General features: G+C 39.7%; 1 protein-coding gene across 1 annotated transcript; it reads left to right on the forward strand.

Annotated features, from left to right (window-relative positions):
* Positions 1–1,634: 1,634 nt before the first annotated feature.
* On the forward strand, positions 1,635–19,090 carry nup153 (nucleoporin 153). Its single transcript, XM_055053704.1, has 22 exons — positions 1,635–1,744; positions 6,229–6,454; positions 6,561–6,836; positions 6,918–7,057; positions 7,688–7,816; positions 7,979–8,095; positions 8,224–8,274; positions 8,349–8,402; positions 9,234–9,377; positions 10,344–10,396; positions 10,595–10,730; positions 10,821–10,979; positions 11,067–11,165; positions 11,262–11,346; positions 11,465–11,566; positions 11,869–12,513; positions 12,626–12,805; positions 15,211–16,146; positions 16,730–17,140; positions 17,242–17,454; positions 17,568–17,751; positions 18,523–19,090. Exons 1-22 carry the CDS (start codon positions 1,667–1,669, stop codon positions 18,608–18,610), a joined length of 4,506 nt encoding a protein of 1,501 aa, XP_054909679.1. The 5' UTR covers positions 1,635–1,666; the 3' UTR covers positions 18,611–19,090.
* Positions 19,091–19,939: the final 849 nt, after the last annotated feature.

Below are 19,939 nucleotides of genomic sequence, written 5' to 3' on the forward strand. Positions count from 1 at the left end.
ATATCTGGCATTATCTTCAGTCAGATTCATATGAACTGCTGGCTTTATTATTTTGAAATTTAGACAAGACTGCAGTACACTTGCACATTTGCATATTTTACCATAAATTTGGCATCAATTGCAGCATTTGTTTGTTCAAGCCACATTCATGCTATGGCAGTGAATAGACAGAAAATTGTCGTTCACATAAAACTGCACAACGGCCAGCCAGAACCGAGCATTTAATCATTTTTGGATTTTGAGATTCACAATTGGTCTCAGTATTAAGGGAAAAAAAATGACAAGCACTGTATAAAAAGAAATGTTAAAATGTACTAAGCTTAATGACTACTAATGTGTTTTTTTTAACTAAGCAGATAAAACTAACTGTAGTCCATAAGATTTTGATTTAATTTAAAATCAGAGTAAGAAAAACCGGGTCCATTTTTGGAACATCACATTGCTTACAAATTCTGCACTTAATTTAGGCCTGGACTTTAACCAGGTTGTTTTAAAGTATTGAACATTATAGGTCTCGCTGTAAGTTTAGTTTCATTAGCCTTGGAAGGTTGAAGCCCCAATCTCAAGTCTGCTGCAAACTTTAACACGTTTTCTTCCAGGTTTGTCCAATGTTTAGCTCCATTGGGAGATAAGCAGCAGCTAACTGGCCACTCTGCAAGAATGAGCGGGTTTGGATAATGGATGGGTGGATGGATTCTTCCCATAACGTTAACATGCTGCTGAATAAATAACAGAGAAGATGTCAAGCTATTAAACTTTTTTAATGATTTCACTTTTTATTGCATTCATCTGTTTGTAGCTGTTATCAAAAACTATCAAAGTGAACACTTGACTGACATTTAAACAATTTTAAAATTTTGTTAAATGAGGTCAGATTCTAACTATTCACTTCATGATTTGTGGATGTGCTTCTGAATTGTTCAGAAGCACAATTTTTACTTTACAAATAAAGTAAAAAACATTTTTTTTTACTTCATTTGAATTGTATTAATATGAAGTATTGCTACTAGCGTAAAATTTCTGGAGTTTCTACCCATTGAGAGTAACTTTACTCAATTAAGGACAAACATTTTGACCAAAATGCTTGAGACACATTCACACACCGATCTCTTGTTTGTTCACACAGATAGTTCAAATATTTTCTTTGCAGAGCCTGTTGTGCAGGTTGGAGGTCAAGTAAAACATGCAGAAAAAAGTATTATCACTGGACGTATCTTACACTCTTCTAACATACAAACTCTAACAGAAATTTTATTTTGAAAAGAAAAAAATATTTTATTTGCTTCCATTATCAGGTTTAATTATTTTCCATTCCAGTATTTAAAACACCAAAACTTGCAGATAAGTATATATTTTTTGTCTATCTGATGACATAATTATAAAATATTAAACCAGCTGTATCGATCATTTTGCTCTCAGACAGCCTTTTTAGAGAATACCTTTTTATTCCTACTTGAATAAAAATATTTTGTAGTGCTACTCCTACTGGAGTACATTTTAATGTACTCTACTCACCTCTGGTTAACCCAGTTGTGGGGTCGCAAATATGGAAATCCTTTGTTAGGTAAAGGCACTTCATTTCCCACAATTCCCCTGCAGGTGGCCACTGTCCTGGATGACAGCTATCCGGCGCCGAAACATCGATAGACAGTCAGACGAAAGAGCCATGGCGGCCACGGGTGGAGGGAAAATCAGAAGCAGGAGATATCACATCGCTTCTAAACCTTACGCCAAGAGTAAACAGGTAAATTAAATAAAAGTACTCAAGTAAGAAGCCCATGTGAAGTACGTCGCAGTGATCGCGTTGCCACCGTTCTTCGGGTTGTGTTATTGTTTTCTTGGAGACATTTTATGGCCTGCTGTTAGCGCTCATGGCCTCCACGCGCTGCTAGCACGTTTGCGAAATGCTAACGAACTAGCTTGAGGTTAGCAGCAGCAGGCGCTGACAGGTCAAACCACGGGACTGTGTCGCTTAGACAAGTTAAACATTACATTTGTTAGTTTTACTAATAAACATCACACACGACAAGTCGAGGGAAATTACCCCGACTGGGTGTTTAAGTTTACAGTTGTTTACGAAGTTTGGATAAAGCAAGGAAGTGGAATTTAAAGTATTAGCCTTTACAGCTAACTTGAGTTAGCACCTATGAACGCCGCATTGTTGTATTTGGTTCTTCTTAATGTAGCAGGAACAACTGGTAAAACTGTGTAGCTGGCCATAATACCTACATGTGACCAGGCGCAATGATTTTCAATACATATGCTGTGTACAAAGAGTGCCAAAAATATTTCCGACATTAGCATCTGCTAGCCAAACCTCAGCCAGTTTAATTGCGCAGAGAAAGCTCTGGCTGATTGGGGACCCACATGTTTGTCTCCCGGATCAATTGGCGCCCAGACACCGCAGTCATTTCGCGTGCACTTCGTGATTTTGGCCGTTGAAACTGCATTATATACCCATTTCATAAAGGAAGAAAATGTCCAAATGATTTGCTGGGTTGTCGGTTCGAAAACCCTGCGCTGTCTTACGAATATTGGACAACCTGCTTTGATCATCAAGCTCGATGTGGCGTTACAATAGTCCACTAAATATGTCGCTGTTGTAACTCGTTAAAGAATATGCACATAAGTCAGTAGTCGGCTTTTCATTAAGTGTCAACAATCTAAACATATTTCAGAGTTGTCAAAACGTTTGACATCTCTTGAAATTTGATTAGAAGAATATTATCGGCATCTGTAATAACATTTTAACAGATTAAATTCTGAATAATCTGAAAGATTGAAATGAATGAAAAGAGGTGACCAAAATACTTAATTAAAAATAAAATGTATTTTCCAGTGAAAACCCCGCCCCCCCAAAAAACATACATAAATGACATTTGATTTGTTGCTGTAGAAATTACTGTCATCAAAAGATTCTGCTTTGAAACCAAAACACATCATGCACTTCACTTCAGATGAAATCTGGTATACAGGCACTTTAAAGCATAAACTAAATCATTTGGATGATCAAAAATATTTTCATCTTTTGGTAACTCAAGCATTTTTTTGTCCCTGTAAATCTTAAACAAAACTTTTTTTTTCATCACTAGGAATAAAAAAACAAAACAATGACAAATTAAATTCTGAGCATTTACAGAGTGATAAAATATCCTGTAATTGGACATCATCATACATTTACATAAATAAAAAGCTTGTCAGTCTCAAGTTATGAAACAGTAATTTTAATGGTAGTTGGCAATAAACAGATGTGGAAATATTAAAAGATAGTGAATTCTTTCAGAGTAAGAGTAAGATTAATTTAATTTTATAAAACAATTGTGCTGGACTGTAAAAAAAAGAAAAATTGAACCTCCTTCACGCTGTAACGTAATCTAGATAAGAGTGTTAATGCCATTGTGTGTGTGTGTGTGTGTGTGTGTGTGCTCACCGGTCAAGTTTTTTTGATCAGAAATTATCAGTCAGACCTGATCAAACTGAAACTCTACAGCTGATATCTGAAAATTGAAATGTGTGAAAAGCTTAGTTTGCGTCGTCAGGAGTTTTCAGTTCTGTCTGTCGGATCATATTTCTGTATTAACAAACTTCTCTCACTGTCCTGCTTTTAATTCATCACTATTTTTTGTTTTTGTTTGTTTTTTACTGATTCTGTTACCAGGTAGTAACGACGTTACCTGCTCTTATTTACTCTTCTTTTTACTCACTATGTTTAACAGGTTTTTGGTTTCTCGAATAAAGTTTGCATGTTTGAAGTGTGTCTAAAATTAAGCATGAGGTATTGAACTTGAAAATGTACTTAAGTGCATAAAATATTTGCATCAAGAGAAAGCTGAAATTATAAAATTGTCGTTGAGATGTAGGCCTGTCACGATAACATTTTGCTGGACGATAAATAATAACAAACAAAGATCAATAAACTTTTAAATTGTAATGGACATTTAAACACTGGAACTGAACGACATCTGGAATATCTAAAATAAATAAAGAAAACAACAAATAAAATGAAGTATGAAGTCTCTGAATACAAAATTATCTTTCAAAAAAGGAGAAGATAATTTAGAGAATACTTTTTTATTCCTACTTGAATAAAAATATGTTGTAGTGCTACTCCTACTGGAGTAAGTTTTTATGTACTCTACTCACCTCTGGTTAATCCAGAGGTGAGACTAAAACACCAGATTAAAGACTTTTATTATTTAGTTTTGGTAAAGAGAGAGAAATAAGAAAAAAATGGTAAATCAAATAAATTAAGTTTATTGAGTTTCTTTTTAATTTGTTATCGATTCATTGATTTATTGTGACAAGCTTGTTGAGACATCCTAAATTGTTGTTCAAATTCCGAATGGCATCATCTTTGATAGAATCATGACATTTTTGTTTGAACATGAGATTATATGGCCGCATAAGTGATTATTCACAAAACATTTATTAAAAAATGGGGACGCAGCAATATTGAAATTCAATAGTAACATTGTTGCCACAAAGCGATATTTACCAATAGTACACATACATTTCCCTGCCCGCTGTGAAAAGCATCCCATTATCCTGGGCTGCATCACTATCACATGTCAAAGTAAATGTCACATGACCAATCCCCGTCCTAAAGCACAAAAATAGCAACAAGATAGAAATAAATATTGGACAGTAGCAATATAAATATGGCGCCTCTCTATATAAAACCCTTATCTTTAGGGTTAATTTTCAGGAAGGTCCAGGATGTTTATAACAACCATTTTAAGCGTTTGGGGACTTAAATCATTGCTATATTTCAAACTAGTCGCACATGTCCAGTTAAAGATGTGTGGTTTTCATCATGTGGAAAGTTCAGAGCCCACAGGTGTACATCATAGATAAGCCTGGAGGAAGAGCCTCATGTGGGGTTTATCAAGTGCTAAAACTTTCTATGTGTGTAATAAACGCATAACGAGATACACTGGCCATCTATGATAGCTCATTAAACTTTTCCCTTCAAGAGAAGTGAAGGATCCTGCATACGGCTAGCAGCTAGTTATGATCTGCTTACTACAGGTTTGTATGAAGGCTTTACCAAGTTTCCATGTCAGAGCTATTTCCGTCATGTCGCTCATGTAGCTTAAAACCTTTTAAATGTGATGCTGGAAAGCTGCTGGACACCAGAGTTTTCTCTGAAAATGTTTGAAGCATAGAGTAACGCTGCGCTGCCCCTCCCTCACATGCTGCTGATTCCACCTGCGTTTTACACGGTAATGCAAATGTAATCAAATAAATGTGTTTTGTACTTTAAGCAGCAGTTTGTATAATTGTTGCTTTTAAATAAGTGATCACCATGTTATATTTTTCTTAGCTCTTTAATACCGTTCTGCACATAAAGAATAGATGTTTTTTTTTTTTCCATTCATGGCATTCTCACACCAGCTCATCTCTAATACCAGCTAAAGAAAAAAGCAAACGTATTTCTGCAGTTTGGGCTTCAGCCTAAGTGACTAGACAAAGCTGCTGAATATTTTACAAAGCTGAACTCTCAGATACATAATTAGTATTCTTCTGATGGGATATACTTCGTTTCTTGTTGTATTTGTCCTTTTGTGTCGCCTTCACTGCTCCAAATCTGTTTCATTCAGTGGAAAAAAATATTTCTCAACGTTGTCTTGTGTATTTTGTTTACCAGCCCAGTTCCTGAACGTCTTAATGTTGGAAATGCTAGTGCTAGATTTGCACCAAGTTGAAGAGTTTTGACTAATGATCAGAGTTAATCCAGAAGTGTTTCTCGGTGTTGTGCAGATCAGTCTCAATACTTCAGGGTTTTTTGGAAACGGGAACTGACACATAGCCTGACCCAGTTTTCATCTTACTGAGATTTTTTGGTTTGTTTTGCACAATGCTTGTCAAATGGGGCCTCTTTCCATAAGGGGGACTTCAGATAAATAATGAAAATTCCAGTTTTTTGCAAATCAAAAATTATAATTATTTAGAATTATTAATCTATACATTTATTACAGACCTAAGATCTTTTGCCTTTTCTAAATGTTAGAAGCTGAGAGTAAATTTATAAGATTGAAGTTTTCATCGTGAATTCATGAAAGCATAAAAAATTAAGTGATTATTGAAGGCATGAGAAATATGCGAAAGGTTTTTTTCCACTGTGCCTTTAAAAAAAACCATCTAATTAATTTTGGCCTTTTTTCTGTTCTTTTCAAGAATTAAATGAGTTTTTAAGAGCATTTTTCTCTGTCATGTTTCTTCTTGTAGCAGTCAGGCCTCATCAGTCGAGTGACGGACACAGTGAAGAGCATTGTTCCTTCCTGGCTGCAGAAATACTTCAAGAATGGAGACACTCCTGTAGGACAGACAGGACAAGGGTCAGAGCAGAACTGCCAACCATCACCTCCTCCTCCTGCTCCTCCTAATGGTAATGAAGAGGGACCTCCTCCCATTGATGGGCGCGACTCCCCAGAGCCAAGCACCAGTAATACAGGCAAGGGGCTGTTCTTGTGTACTAGGTTCAATTTTTTCTGAAAAGTGTTACTTTTACAGGAGTTATTTATTTTAAAGCTCATTTGTGGTTTCTGGTTCATCTGCAGAACCCTCGACCAGCCGAGCATCCCTGAACTTTCAGGAGTATGTGCTTTCTCGACCCCCTCTGAGTCGTTCTCACCTCCACTTTACCCCACTGGATGCTTCCTCCCCTACAATGGGGGCCTCCAGCAGCCTCTTCTCTCCGCCCTCCACTTCTTCAGCCCCTGGCCCCTTCTCCACAGGCTTCTCTTTGGTCAAAGAAATCAAGGACAACCTCTCGCAACACGAAGACGATAACATCTCCACCACGAGCGGGTTCTCCTCCCGTGCATCTGACAAGGGTAGGACTCAAATATATAGGGAACTTTTTAAAAACATCTCTGTGAAACTCAATATAATCCTCAGGCTGTTTCTTTTTTCAGATGTCCCAACTTCAAAAACTGCATCACTTCCTCAGCTTTGGTCCCCAGAGATGGACAGGACAAACTCTGGACCTCAGCAGTCTCAGTCCAGTCTGAAAAAACCTTCTTTCAACCTGTCCGTGTTTGGAAACTCCTCCAATGTAAGTATTAGATGGCGATCTACGTCCTGGGTTTGGATTAAGGATGTTGACCCAAAAGCATTTTATACACTACATAAAATATCAAAGTAAATATAAGGAGGGTCTGATCATTGTCTCAACCACATATGTTGGGAGAAAGCATTGATATGTACAGTTTTAATTCGTTTCTACCTCTTTACGACTTGTTCATTGATCTAACCACCTTTATAATACTTCAAAATGGTCTCAAAAACATAAAAAATTATTTGTTTAAAATAAGCAATGCTTAGCCTGGTGGGGGCACAAGTAAAGCCTGGTGGCCCACCAGGCTTATAATATACTGCTGGTAATGAATTTGTGACATTTTAACAAAATGCAATGAAGTTCATGGAATAATAAAAGCTTTTGAATGTTTATGGGGCAAAGTTGCTCTTTGTTGATTTGTAATCCTGTTATGGTTGTTTATACATCATTAATAAATGTCAGTTTTATAGTCAACCATTATCTAAAACCGATTTTTTTTTCATACAGTCTTGGAGGGCATGTTTTGTTAGTTTGTCCCAACAGAACCAAAACAATTCCAGATAAAAAATGAAAAATGTAACCGTTTCCACCACAACTCTTTAAGTTTTATTCAATCTTTTCTTTTAGACAACGTTAAACAGCACACTGCTGAACTCTAGCCAGCTTGGAGATTCACCTTTCTACCCTGGGAAAACCACGTATGGAGGAGCAGCTGCGGTCAGGAGCTGCCGCGGTCGTCCTGGCACTCCATACCAGGTGATCTTTTAAAGTCGGAGCCCATGTTTACTTTCAAACTCAGATGAGTGGCGTCTCATCAGAGCTCAATCATGTTCGCCCTCCATAGGCATATATACTGTTCAGGATTAATTTGTGATTGAACTTGGATTAGCGATTTAAAGTGGCCAATTTAATTTGCAGGCGCCGGTGAGAAGGCAGATCAAGGCCAAGCCTGCCGGCGCTCAGCCCTGCGGCGTGACCAGCGCCACCGCCAGGCGCATCCTGCAGTCTTTAGAGCGCATGTCGAGCCCACTGGCTGTGAGTACACACAGATGCTTCGAGGCCAAATTTAGATTAGTAAATATCTATTTTTGTCGCGGTTGTACTTGATGACAGACTTTAATCATCTGAAGTAATAAAAACATGATATTTTTCCCTATCAACAGGACGCAAAGAGAATCCCAGCAGCCACAGCAGGCTCGCCCAGTCGTTCTCCAGTAAGTCTTCATCTCATTATGTCAGGAACATCTGTTCACAGTCACTTTTTGATGTAATTTAACTCTCATTACAGTCGATGGATGTCTTAAACCAAGATGGTCCCCATCACCAGGCGAAAAAGAAACGGGTTAGTATAATTTATTTATTTTAATTTGTGATCCATTAATACAAAAAAGTTGTGCTGCAATTTTAATCGGGATAAATAAATGACTGTACTACAAATGAATTAATGGAGATTTGAAGTTAATCGATTGTTGTCTGACTGGAAAAACTGCATGTCCACAAGTGGTTTAATTCAACGGGCAACTTTTAGCTGTTCAGCTATCGCATATAAACAGACGATTATTGTCTGCCGCTGCCTGTTGGAGCCCTGAGCACGCCTCCATCCAGCTGTTCTTCACCAAGTGTAGTCCACTGTGTGTGCAGACATTTGTGAGTTGGTCTAATGCGTTGGTGCCTGGTTCAGTTTGCTTTCTGTCCAACGTTCCCAGCTGTCGCAGCTGTTATTTTATTTGAAAGATGAAGCAATGTTTTACTGAAGCTCTCAAGGCTCATCCCAACCATAGATTGGTAGTCTTCACCTCTTTTGTAAATTATGGCAACTATGACACTTTCTCTGAATTAATCAAGGTTATATTAAGTAAACTTGACACTTGATCCTTAATTAGTTCTAAGGTAAACTCATTTGCTCAGTAATAGCTTCTTTAAATTACATCCTGATCGTCGTAAATCTGAGTGAAACGTCTTGCTCTTGAATTAGATAATGTATCCTGAGGTAAAAATTAACCTTGCCAGATGGGATTATGCTAAAGCAGAGCTTAATTATTTTATTGCAGTGCTATAAAATGTTTTTATTAAACATTTGAGTCTGTCCTATATTGAATACAGATCAGAGAAGGCTCTTCTGGCTCTTTGTTTGGATATTTATTTCCTCTCTGTTCTGCTGCCTTTTCCCCAGATGGACTCAAACCTCCCTCCAGTGCAGAAACTCGTGGTTCCAGCTGCAGCTTCTGTTTCAGGAAATCGATCCGTGTCTTTCAGGCCGACTTTGACGCCTGGAGGACTCACCCGAGCCCTGGACAGGACGCCAAGGGAAAAGACGGTAAGTGGCTCAGACCGATGTTGTTGAACTTCAACAAAACGTAATGCTGTCACAATAAAACAACAGGCAGAAAGAATAGGAAATTTGATTTCTGTGTTTTTGTGATCTGGATAAGTATTGAAAAAAGACAAGGAGAAATATTTATATTCCCAGATTTTATTCCCCATCCCATTTTCTAAATGTGTCCTTCCTTCTTTGATTCTCTGCTTCCTTTTTAAATTGTAGAGGTTCTACTATCCTTATTTTGTCATTCACGCTTTCCTTTATTGACTAGATCCTATCCTCGTTTTTGTCCTTCCTTCCTTTTGTCCTTTTTTTCGCTCGTCTTTCTCTGTCCTTTCATTTGCCCTAAGTCCCCTCATCTCCTATTTTTCATCCTTATTTTATACCTCACCTATCTTGTAGCTTTTTGATTGAAAGCTATAAGAAATAAATTAAATACATTTTATTTCATTCACTCAATCACAAATATGAACAGTTCATGAAACAACTAAAAGAAACCAAGGAGCAGAAAGAAGTATAAACCATCTTTTCACATAAAATATGTCTTGAACTCAGAAGACAAACATATTTCAAATGCATAACAAAACATCGGTTTATTCAATACAATAATGCTTCGTCATAATAATTTTCTAATTTCTTTTAAATACAGAAAGAGATTTAGATTGCTTTAACTTGGTGTCAAGATTGTTCGATAAACTCACACCTTTCGTTTAATTTGTATTTGTCCATCATCTTCCTTCCTACCTGAAGTTTTTCAACCTTTTCTCTCTTTATTCTCTCCTCGTTTCACTTTGTCCTCCATTCTTGCATCTTTCTTATTTATTTTTGTCTGCCCTTTCTCACGTCCTTCTTTGTACCTTTTCTTTCCTTCCTGTGTTCTTTTCATGTAACAAATGTTTTGAAACCCTGGAAATGACATGCAGTCTTTTGAAACAGACTTTGCTCATCTTTTTTTCCCGTTAGCCCACAAGACAATCACCACAACTACCTGAAGCAACACCAGGTCCATCTCAAAGGTAAACAGAATGATAAAAACACATTTAGGTCAATAAATATCAAGCTGTGATTATGTAGTTTTTATCATACAAAATATATTACAGCTGCTTATTAAAAGTCACAGATTCCAAGCTCAACATTTCTAATAACAGACATTGTTGGAGATGTATGTTACTGTGTGTTTAACTAACAGAAATTATGTTTTATCTGCCATCAAGCACAAGGAGTTTCAGTGACCCGGTCTACCCTCTGTCCAGCACCCCTGCAGCCAGCAGCCTGAGCTCCGGAGGGGGCAAAATCAGGAGAGAAAGGACCACATCCCGACCTTCCGCCAAACACACTGAAGAAGATGAGGTTAATTAGTAATAAGAATAATATTATTATCCTGGGCTATGAATTCAGGCTCTATTTACACACTTAAGAATGTTTGCTTTCTATCTGCAGGTGACTGAAGCACCGGTCCTTCCAAGCATTTCACTACCGATCAACAAATCATCTTTGCCTACGTTCAGCTTCTCTCCATCTTTACCACCTGCCACCTCTGTTAGCTCCGCCCCCAGCTTCACAGCCACTACTCCTGCGAAGGAGACGCTCACAAACAAGGTTGGTTTTGCACCCGCCGCGTCCTTCTACTGTGCTGATCCGTGGAAGTGTTGCAGAAAACAGTCATGTCGTGTTTTCTGCCCTCAGGATCCACCAAAGGCCTCCACGCCACCCTGTGCACCTTTCACATTTTCCTCTCCTATTGTCAAGGCAACTGCAGCCAACCCACCTTCTTACTCCCCTGCTGTGAGTTATTTTATCTCTTTACATGCCGTTTCATTCCTTTCTACTCTTGCCTGTGTAGGGGTGATGTAAACATATGTATTTTCTCTTTCTTTGTAGGTTGGTTTCACCTTCAGTGCACCTGTAGCAAAGCTGGCGCCCTCCATGTCTAACGGAAACCTGACGGCACCCATAGCAGCAGCTGGTAAGGAGCTTTTCCTCACCTTTCTGAAACATTTTTAAAGGGACATTTCTTTAAGTTGCAGTGCCATTAAAAATCATAAAACAGAGTGAAGCATCTAGTGTGTTTTTATGTTTTACAGTGAAACCTATAGCAAGCAAGAGCACAGAGGAATTTGAAGGACCTTTCAAACCGGCCAAGACCTTGAAGCAGGGCAGCGTACTGGATCTTCTTAAGTCACCTGGTGGGAATTTGTTCACTTATTTATAAAACTTATTTATATTGCGCTTCTTGGGCTTCCATAGCTCAGAGTGATGTTAGCTCACCCAAGCACTACTGTCTTGACTGACAACAAATTCAATGTTGAATTCAGGTCAACTCACAGCAGGAATGATTGAAATAAAATCTTCTTGAAGATGTTTTTGTAGGAGAAATAAGTGAGGGAAAATATCTATTAATTACTTATTTATTTTAAATAGATACATGCTTTTATGAGAAACTCACCTGGTGGTTAATTTTTAAAGGTTTTTTTATTATTATTTTCAGGTTTTGCTTCTCCTGTTGTTCAAAATTCTCCTGGCACCAACACCGCTTCCCAGCAGACCCAACCCACAACCACTCCTTCACCTGGCACAAGCTTCTCCTCTTCACTGCCGTCTCCATCAGGGTTTGGTGGTTTGCCTAGTGCCTCGGCGGGCTGGAGCTGCGACGTGTGTTTGGTTCAGAACAAGCAATCGGAAATAAAGTGCGTTTGCTGTCAGGCCCCAAAGCCGAACTCCTCACCAAAATCAGCAGAGAGCAAAAAAACTCCTGCCCATTCAGCAGGGCTACAGAGCAGCAGCACAAGCACTGCCTCCGCCTCCACAACAACAGGATTCAGCCCGATGTTCTCCAAACCTGCAGGAACCTGGGAGTGTGACACGTGTCTGGTCTCAAACAAACCTGACGCGGTGAAGTGCGTGGCCTGTGAAACGGCCAAACCCGGGACGGGACTCAAACCGTCGCTCACTTTCCCCCCCAACTTCTCAGCTGCTAAGACTGCATCTACACCCACAGACCCAGTTTCCACAGGGATCAGTGGGTTTGGAGATAAGTTCAAAAAACCAGAGGGTGCGTGGGAATGTGAAACATGTTTGGTACAAAACAAGGCTGAGGACACAAAGTGTGTGGCCTGCACGGCTTCCAAACCAGGTACTAGTCACAGCATGACCGTCGTGCTTCTCATGCATTTCTCTTTCATTTCTCTTTCTCTTGGCGTTGGGTTGTTTTGATAAGCAATGTTTCTATTTAAACCAACCAACAGGAGCTTCAGCAGCCGTCAGCTCAGCAGCCAGCAGTGGCCCAACATTTGCTCTGTTAGAGCAGTTCAAGAAACCAGAAGGATCATGGGAATGTGACACCTGCATGGTTCAGAACAAAGCTGCTGATGTTAAATGTGTTGCTTGTCAGACAGCCAAACCAGGAGTTACAGTGGAACCCAAAGGTAAAGTCAGACGTTTTATAGTTGAATGTTTAATATCTAAAAAGTCACACGAAGCTAATGCTGCAGACAGTGTACAGTCATCCCCTCTCATTCATTTGGCTCCTACACGGAGAAACAAAAACATGTAGAAATTGGTTATTTACCCAATAGAGCAAACTGCAGGCATATACAGAGGTTTTGTTCTAACAGGATGTTTTCTTACTTGAGAACCTTGTTCACAAACACCATCAGTAGCCCTCGTGCAATGTTGGTTTTGGTGACCATGACGAAAACAAAGTAATTTTGTTGACGCCCCATTTTTTATTACAATGGTAAAAAAAACACAGGGACAAAATATGATAAGATGTCTGAGAGTTGTTACTGACGAGACGACAACAGGCAAAAATGTTAGTGAATGATTCGCCAGAAATCCAAAATGAAAAACATTTCTGCCTCTTGTGTTTGTAATCTGTCAGTGAAACGCTAAAGCGTATCAGTAATGCGGATTGTCGATGAAATGCCACATAATTTCTGACACACATGGGTGCTAATTTCATGCTAAATGTTTTATGGTGTCTAGAAAACAATCAGATCTGACCAGACTGAAATCGCATTATCTAAGACTGATTTTGTGCAAAAGTAAATTAAGGAGCATGTTTTGTGCAGCCTGTAGATCTATCCTAACCTGTTCAAAGAAGCGTAATAGGTCATCAACTATAAAGTCTTAGAAAAGGTAAACCTTAATAAATAACGCTTAGGCTAGTGGGTCGCAAGTAAAGCCTGGTGGCCCGCCAGGCTTATAACACACAGGGGGAAATCCTGTAGCTGAAACATGGGAAATGTTACGGCCAGTTGCTCACGACAGACAGTTGCTCACGACAGACAGTTGCTCACGACAGACAGTTGCTCACGACAGACAGTTGCTCGTTGCAGTTGTTGCTGTCACGGTTGCCTAGAAACAGACGACGCACACGGTGCTGCTCTTGTTGGTTTCGCCTTTTTTAAAAGTCCAGCCGGAATCTCACCACATCCTGGAAGCGAAAACTGTAGCAAAAATACAGACGTGAGTAGGAGGACGCGCATCCCTGGCTGCAACAGCATCAGTGAAGATGAATGCAAGGAAAGTTTGAAAATGAGTGAAATCAGACAGGACTTCACTGCAGACGCACAGAGATCAGAGGCCCTGGATATCAGAATCACTGATGTTCCTAAATCTGATTCTGATATGACTGATAACAGAGTGTTATCAATCATAACATGATTGGTACTTTTAGTGGAATATTGTGGTTCGTCTTGCATGATTAGTTTAGATGATCACTGATGCATCGGAATTAGTCAAACTCATTTTTAATAGGTTAATTGTTACGTGTTTGGTGTTTATTTTTGACTTACAGCAAAAAAGAAATATGATGAAAAGAAAACATGATTAGTAATTTAAGGGAATTGATTAAAAATTATTTATAATTAACATGTAATATGTTGATGACGAAATGGATTGCATATTCAGTCAACTAAAATTTTGTCATAATTACTCAACCAAAACGAGACTAAAGCAATTCTCAAAACTAAGTGACTTTTTAGTCAAAAGGCTAAAAATGAATTAAATTTTGCTGTCAAAATTTACTCTACTTCCACAAAAAATATTTTCAAACACTATCTTTTATTCCAGTCATCCCCGAGTTGCTTGACACATCATTAGTAATTATTAGGATAACTAATAGATGTCTAGAATGCTTTAGTTAAAAGAATATTAGCAGAATAAAGCACAATCTTACCAGAATGTCCTAAAATTAATCTTAATGAGATAAAATCTCTGATTCTTTCTTCCAAATAGTTTGCTGTTTGTACAATTGCTTCAAAGTCCTGCTTCTGATAATAATTTGATGGTGATTGGTTGAGAGATTAAGTATTTAAATATGCCAAAATATAACTTCACAAGATGATCAACGTTCCTCGTTTTAATTTTTTATTTGTTGTACGTCATTTTCCTGATATTACAACTTTATTCTGGTAATATCAGAGCTATACTCTTGCATTATTTTGACTTTATTGTTGTATTGCTACAACTGTATTCTTGTTATTCTATGGCTTTTGGTCTCGTAATTAAAAAAAGAAATGTCAAGAATTGATCATTCAAAGACCAAATAAATTAAGCTGTAAAGCACGCTTGTCCAACTCGATGTCTGTCTTTGAGGCGCTGACATCACTCTGAAATATGGAAATCCAAGGAGTGCATTGATGAGGGGGAAAAAAAATCCAGATTTTCTGAAAAATTAAATCGACATCAAAAAATGTAATTAATCGGTAAAATTAATTAGTTGTGCAGCCCTAATATTAACTGTTCACTTTGAGGTTTCTTGAATTTTCAGGACGCTTCGTTGATGTAGAACATCCTAAACGTGACATTATTCTCCGTTTCTCCTCAGCCTTTGGGTCTTTTGGCTCCTCAGCTGCTGGAGCTTCTGGGTCCTCCACGTTTGGCTCTTCTACCTCTAATCCTGGGGGTTTCAAGTTCGGCACGACGGACAGCCCAGCCGGATCTGGCAGTTTCAAGTTTGGAACTACAGACTCATCGTTGTCATCTTCGTCATCGTCGGGCGGATTCAAATTTGGAGCCCCGTTCGGAAGCTCCTCCTCGGAGTCGTCCTCTAAAGACACTACTGCCTCTTCAGGGTTTAAATTCGGTGGATCCTCTGAGGGCTTCAAATTCGGAGCTGCGTCCAACGATGACAAGAAGTCGGACCAGCCGGCGGCGGGTGGCGGGTTGAAGTTTGGAGGCAGCAGCGAAGTAGCTTTTGGAAGTGGGTCATCCAGCACAGAAAGTAACTCTTCTTCTAAAAGTAGCTTCACGTTTGGACTGACTAAACCGGCAGATAAAACGCCAGAAACCACCACCACTTCTTCATCCTCTGTTACCTTGACTCCTCTTACTTCTTCACAAGGAAATAGTGGCAAAGCAGGATCATCAAATGACACCACGTCAACTAACACCACCACAGCCGCCGCTAAGGGGTCTGTTTTTGGGAGACTAGGCGATCCAAATGTGGCATCCGGCACACCACAGGTGAGCTCTACATTTGGTTCTTTACAGGCCGGTAAGGAGCCGGCGGCTCCAACATTTGCCTTCGGAAAGCCAGAGGAGAAGAAGGAGGCAGCTCCGTCGACATTCGTCTTTGGTACTGTGAAAAAGGAACCAGAAGCTGCTGCCGCTCCCTCAGGAGGCGGCTTCTCCTTCAGCAAGCCGAGTGCGCCAACAGATCAGCCGCTGCCGGCTTTCACATTTGGCAAACAGGCAGAAAAGAGCGAAACGTCGACTTCAGAAGCCTCAAAGCCATCTTTCAGCTTTGGACAAGCTGCTGCAGGTATTAAAGTTGAGCTTTTTAATATCAAATTGTCAGAATGATTAGCTCATCTTAAGCTGTATGTTGTATGTTACTGAAAAAAAAACCTTGCGATTGTGTAATTATAAGTTATGTTTGTGGTTGAGACTCACTTGGAACTATTTTAGGAAAGTTCAAAGGTATAATGGTGAAATTTAACAGTTTGGAAACCTTCATTCTGAGATTAACCTACATTTGAATCTTTTTTTTTTCTTCTTTATCATATTGTCCCCATTTAACTCTTAAGACCTTCATTCATCAGTCATTTAAACCTATGTGAGATTTGTTCATCTGGCCAGTGAAAACTGTGGATGAAACAGGAAACTGTCACGCCACCAGTCTGACAGGATTCTTTATATCGAAAACAAAAAACTAATCAATAACTACTGATATTGACTGACACATTGTGATACATTTTTTAGCCATATTGTCCAGTTGATAACACAGAGCACCTACATTTCTGTCGATCTGTTCTGGTTTATTAATATTGTACCTCCATAGAAAGTGATACAAACTCAAGAGTTTATGAAACCAGAAACCTGACAGTATCAGTCTCCCTGCACAGATTCCACTGCTGCTCCAAAACCGGCCTTTTCTTTCCTGGCTAATAACCCGCCCAGCGCCACCACCTCATCATCCGCCACCCCGACCGCCACCATGTTTAGCGCCGCTAGCACCGGCTCCACACCAGCACCGGACGCAACTTCGTCTTCATCCTCCTCAGCTCCCAGCACGTTTGTGTTCGGCCAGCGTCCCTCCGCCGCCGATGATGCTCCCCCTGCTAAGAGCTTCATGTTTGGACAGAATCATGACAACCAGTCAGCGGCGCCGTCGAGCGCTCCGCTGAACCCGGCTCCGGCGCCGGCTCAGCCCTTCATCTTTGGCGCTTCGGCCAACGCTGCTTCTACTCCCACTCCTGCTGCTCTCTCTTTTAACTTTGGAGCTGCAGCAGCGCCCCCTGCTGCTTCCTCATCAGGTCTGCGTTTATAATAAAAGCTTCTAAAACCGTTGTTGAATATTAGCGCTAGCAGCTGTAAATATTCACCTTTTCTTTCATGTTTTTGTCATTATTTCCAGCTCCATCTGCAGCCCCGTCGCCGTTTGTGTTCAGTTCAGCTCCTTCAGGAGGTTTTGGTGCCAACCAGAATCCCCCTTTTCCATCAAGTTTTGGATCCCCCTTCCCAGCCACCACGACCCAAACCTTTGGAACCAAACCCAATGCTGCCCCCACGTTTGGACAGCAGAACAACTCCATACCTGTGTTTGGTTCCAGCACCAACACCGCTCCAAGTGAGTCGTCTTCTGGGTTTTCGTTCACGTCGACCTGCAGACCGACTCTCTTCTTCCAGGTGGGGAACGCATGATTAAGTTCACGTCTTTTTTTTTTTTTTCTTTTTAATCAGGTGGAGGCTTTCAGTTCGGAGGAGCCAGTGCTTTTGGAGCCTCAAATAACTCTTCAGGCGTGTTTACGTTTGGAGCTGGATCTGGAGCGCCTTCTGCCCCCTCCGCCAATCCCCCCATCGCACCCCAGTCAGGAGCAGCTGGTGGCAGTTTCAACTTTACACAAACTCCAACATTTAACATGGGGTAGGCTGCTCTTCATCAGGCCACACAGGAAATATTTCAAAATGCTTCAATTACAGGCTCTGCTTTCAAGGTTCAGAGTGCTTGAATCCTGAAGAAAGTTCTGAAGTGAAGAAAGTTCTGAAGTGTTTCATTATTCAAATTGTACATATTGGTAATAAAGTGCCATCTAACATTTGATCATTTCAGTTCAAATCAAGTATTTAAATGTGGGGGGAAAAAAACACATTTTTCTTAATATGTTGAGTGAAATGAGACCAAGCTCTCTTTTTTTCCTTTTCATGTAGAATTATTACAATTATTTATATTCTCTAAGTGCCAGAAAAGTTACTTTTTTTTTGTCACTTCTTCAGAGCAGTCAGAACATAAATTTTATGTTTTATGTCCAAACATAAAATTTTGTTTTAATTTATCTTTTCTCTGCTGTAGAATTTGGAATACTATCCCAAGGTAGTAACAGTAAATTTTATTGTGTAATAATAAAACTATTATTATTATAAGGCCTTTTTTAATTCATTTGTGTTTATATATATATATATATATATATATATATATATATATATATATATATATATATATATATCCAAAGTGTGGTGCATAAAAAGTTTGAATCTATAAGCAGCTGCACCAGTGATTCCGTTTACATGTTTTCTGCTCCATTTTCTGCTGCTTTCATAATGCAACTGCACTCTTCACTTCAATTTATTTGGATTTTATCTGATCGTAAGCTATGACACACATCGTCTTTCTAACGGAATTGTCATTTCCTCTCAGGTCAAATAAGACATTCACCGCCTCCCCAGCTGGACAGTCAGGGATCGCTGGGCGCAAGATCAAAACTGCGGTGCGCCGCAGGAAGTAGCCCTTTACGACCCTCCCAAGACTAGACTTGACTGAGACAGGACGGTGTCCCCCGGTGAAGACGTCGAAAGTTCTCAAGGTTCTCATCTGGACAAACGTTGGCGTTCCTTGGCACAGCTTTGTGTTTCTGGAGGTTTTCGGTCGCTCGACCGGCTGCTGAAAGGTTTTCAAATCCAATCGAGAATTAAAAGTGTGTGCAGATTTTCCAGATTTCACATAGTCACAACTCCTGACTGAACTATTATCCTGACTTAGACTACAATCAAGCAAAGACCCCCATGTTTGAAATAAAACAAAAAAGAAGAAAAAATAGAAAAAGCAGGGCAGTAATATCTATATTTTACACATCGGCAAATGTCTGCTAGACTTTAGGCATGACTTTTTGTAATAAAATTACAGAGGCAAAAACTGCAAATTGAAAAAAAAGGGTATGAGTGTACACATAATAATTAGAATGGGTGATCAGTTTATGAGCTGTGAAATGGAGGTGTAGGTGTGTAAAGTGCAAATTCGATGTTCTCCTGTACAGGAATCACTGGGAAATAGCCGTGGAGTCGGTGCGGTGTGCTGTATGTACAGGAACGAGCGTGTTTGTATGCAGAGTGCTTGTGTTTTGGGGTTTTGGGGTTTTTTTTTTGTTTTTTTTTTTTTTTTTCTCTCTCTCCTTCTCCTCTAATGTACAGATTTGAGGTGCGTTCGGTTTCTGTGTACATGCTGAGGATGTGTGTCCGAGTGTTTGAAAACCGAACGACGGAGCTGTCGTCTGGGGTCGCCAGCTGGCGAACAAGCAAAATGAATGTTTAAAAACGAACCCAGGGGAGGAAGGAAAGGAGGGCCGGGTTTGGGAGCTGGGAAGATGCATCATGCACTGTGGAGGACGGACCGGGCCGGAGGCGTGCGCCCTCATTCAGCTTCTTTAGGACTTTGTAAATGTGTAGTTTGAAAAATTCTTGTTACATGTTTGATTTGCTCTGGTTCGCTCCACGACTCTGCTTTCTGTGCCCTCTCATCTCGAGATCCCGCCCTTCCTCCTCCTGATTCCTGAAACTTTCCCTTTACACCCCTCTGTCTGCCTCACCCGCTCTCTCTCTCTCTTAATTGGCCTTTGAATATTATAAAAGCCTGTAAATAGTGATATTTTTTTTAATCTGTGAAGTTGAATTTTGTGTTACAGACTCTGCATTCAGCATTTTTGTCTTTAGAATTTATTATGTAAAATTCCTATATTCAAAGTTGCCCGAATCCATTTAAAAGGAGCTTAAATGCAAATTGGAGAACCTTTTTGAGTAAAAGGTATATTGGCTTTTCTGATCCACTTTTGTTTGGACCA

The sequence above is a fragment of the Poeciliopsis prolifica genome, unplaced genomic scaffold, assembly GCF_027474105.1.
Source record: "Poeciliopsis prolifica strain line A6 unplaced genomic scaffold, Auburn_PproV2 SCAFFOLD038, whole genome shotgun sequence".
Classification (NCBI taxonomy): domain Eukaryota; kingdom Metazoa; phylum Chordata; class Actinopteri; order Cyprinodontiformes; family Poeciliidae; genus Poeciliopsis; species Poeciliopsis prolifica.

Bases quoted from the DNA above. Each gene is read 5' to 3' on its own strand.
- nup153 (XM_055053704.1), top strand. From the start codon at position 1,667: ATGGCGGCCACGGGTGGAGGGAAAATCAGAAGCAGGAGATATCACATC. The intron at 7,058-7,687 runs GTAAGTATTAGA...CTTTTCTTTTAG, and splicing joins TGTTTGGAAACTCCTCCAAT to ACAACGTTAAACAGCACACT. The intron at 16,147-16,729 runs GTATTAAAGTTG...CTCCCTGCACAG, and splicing joins CTTTGGACAAGCTGCTGCAG to ATTCCACTGCTGCTCCAAAA.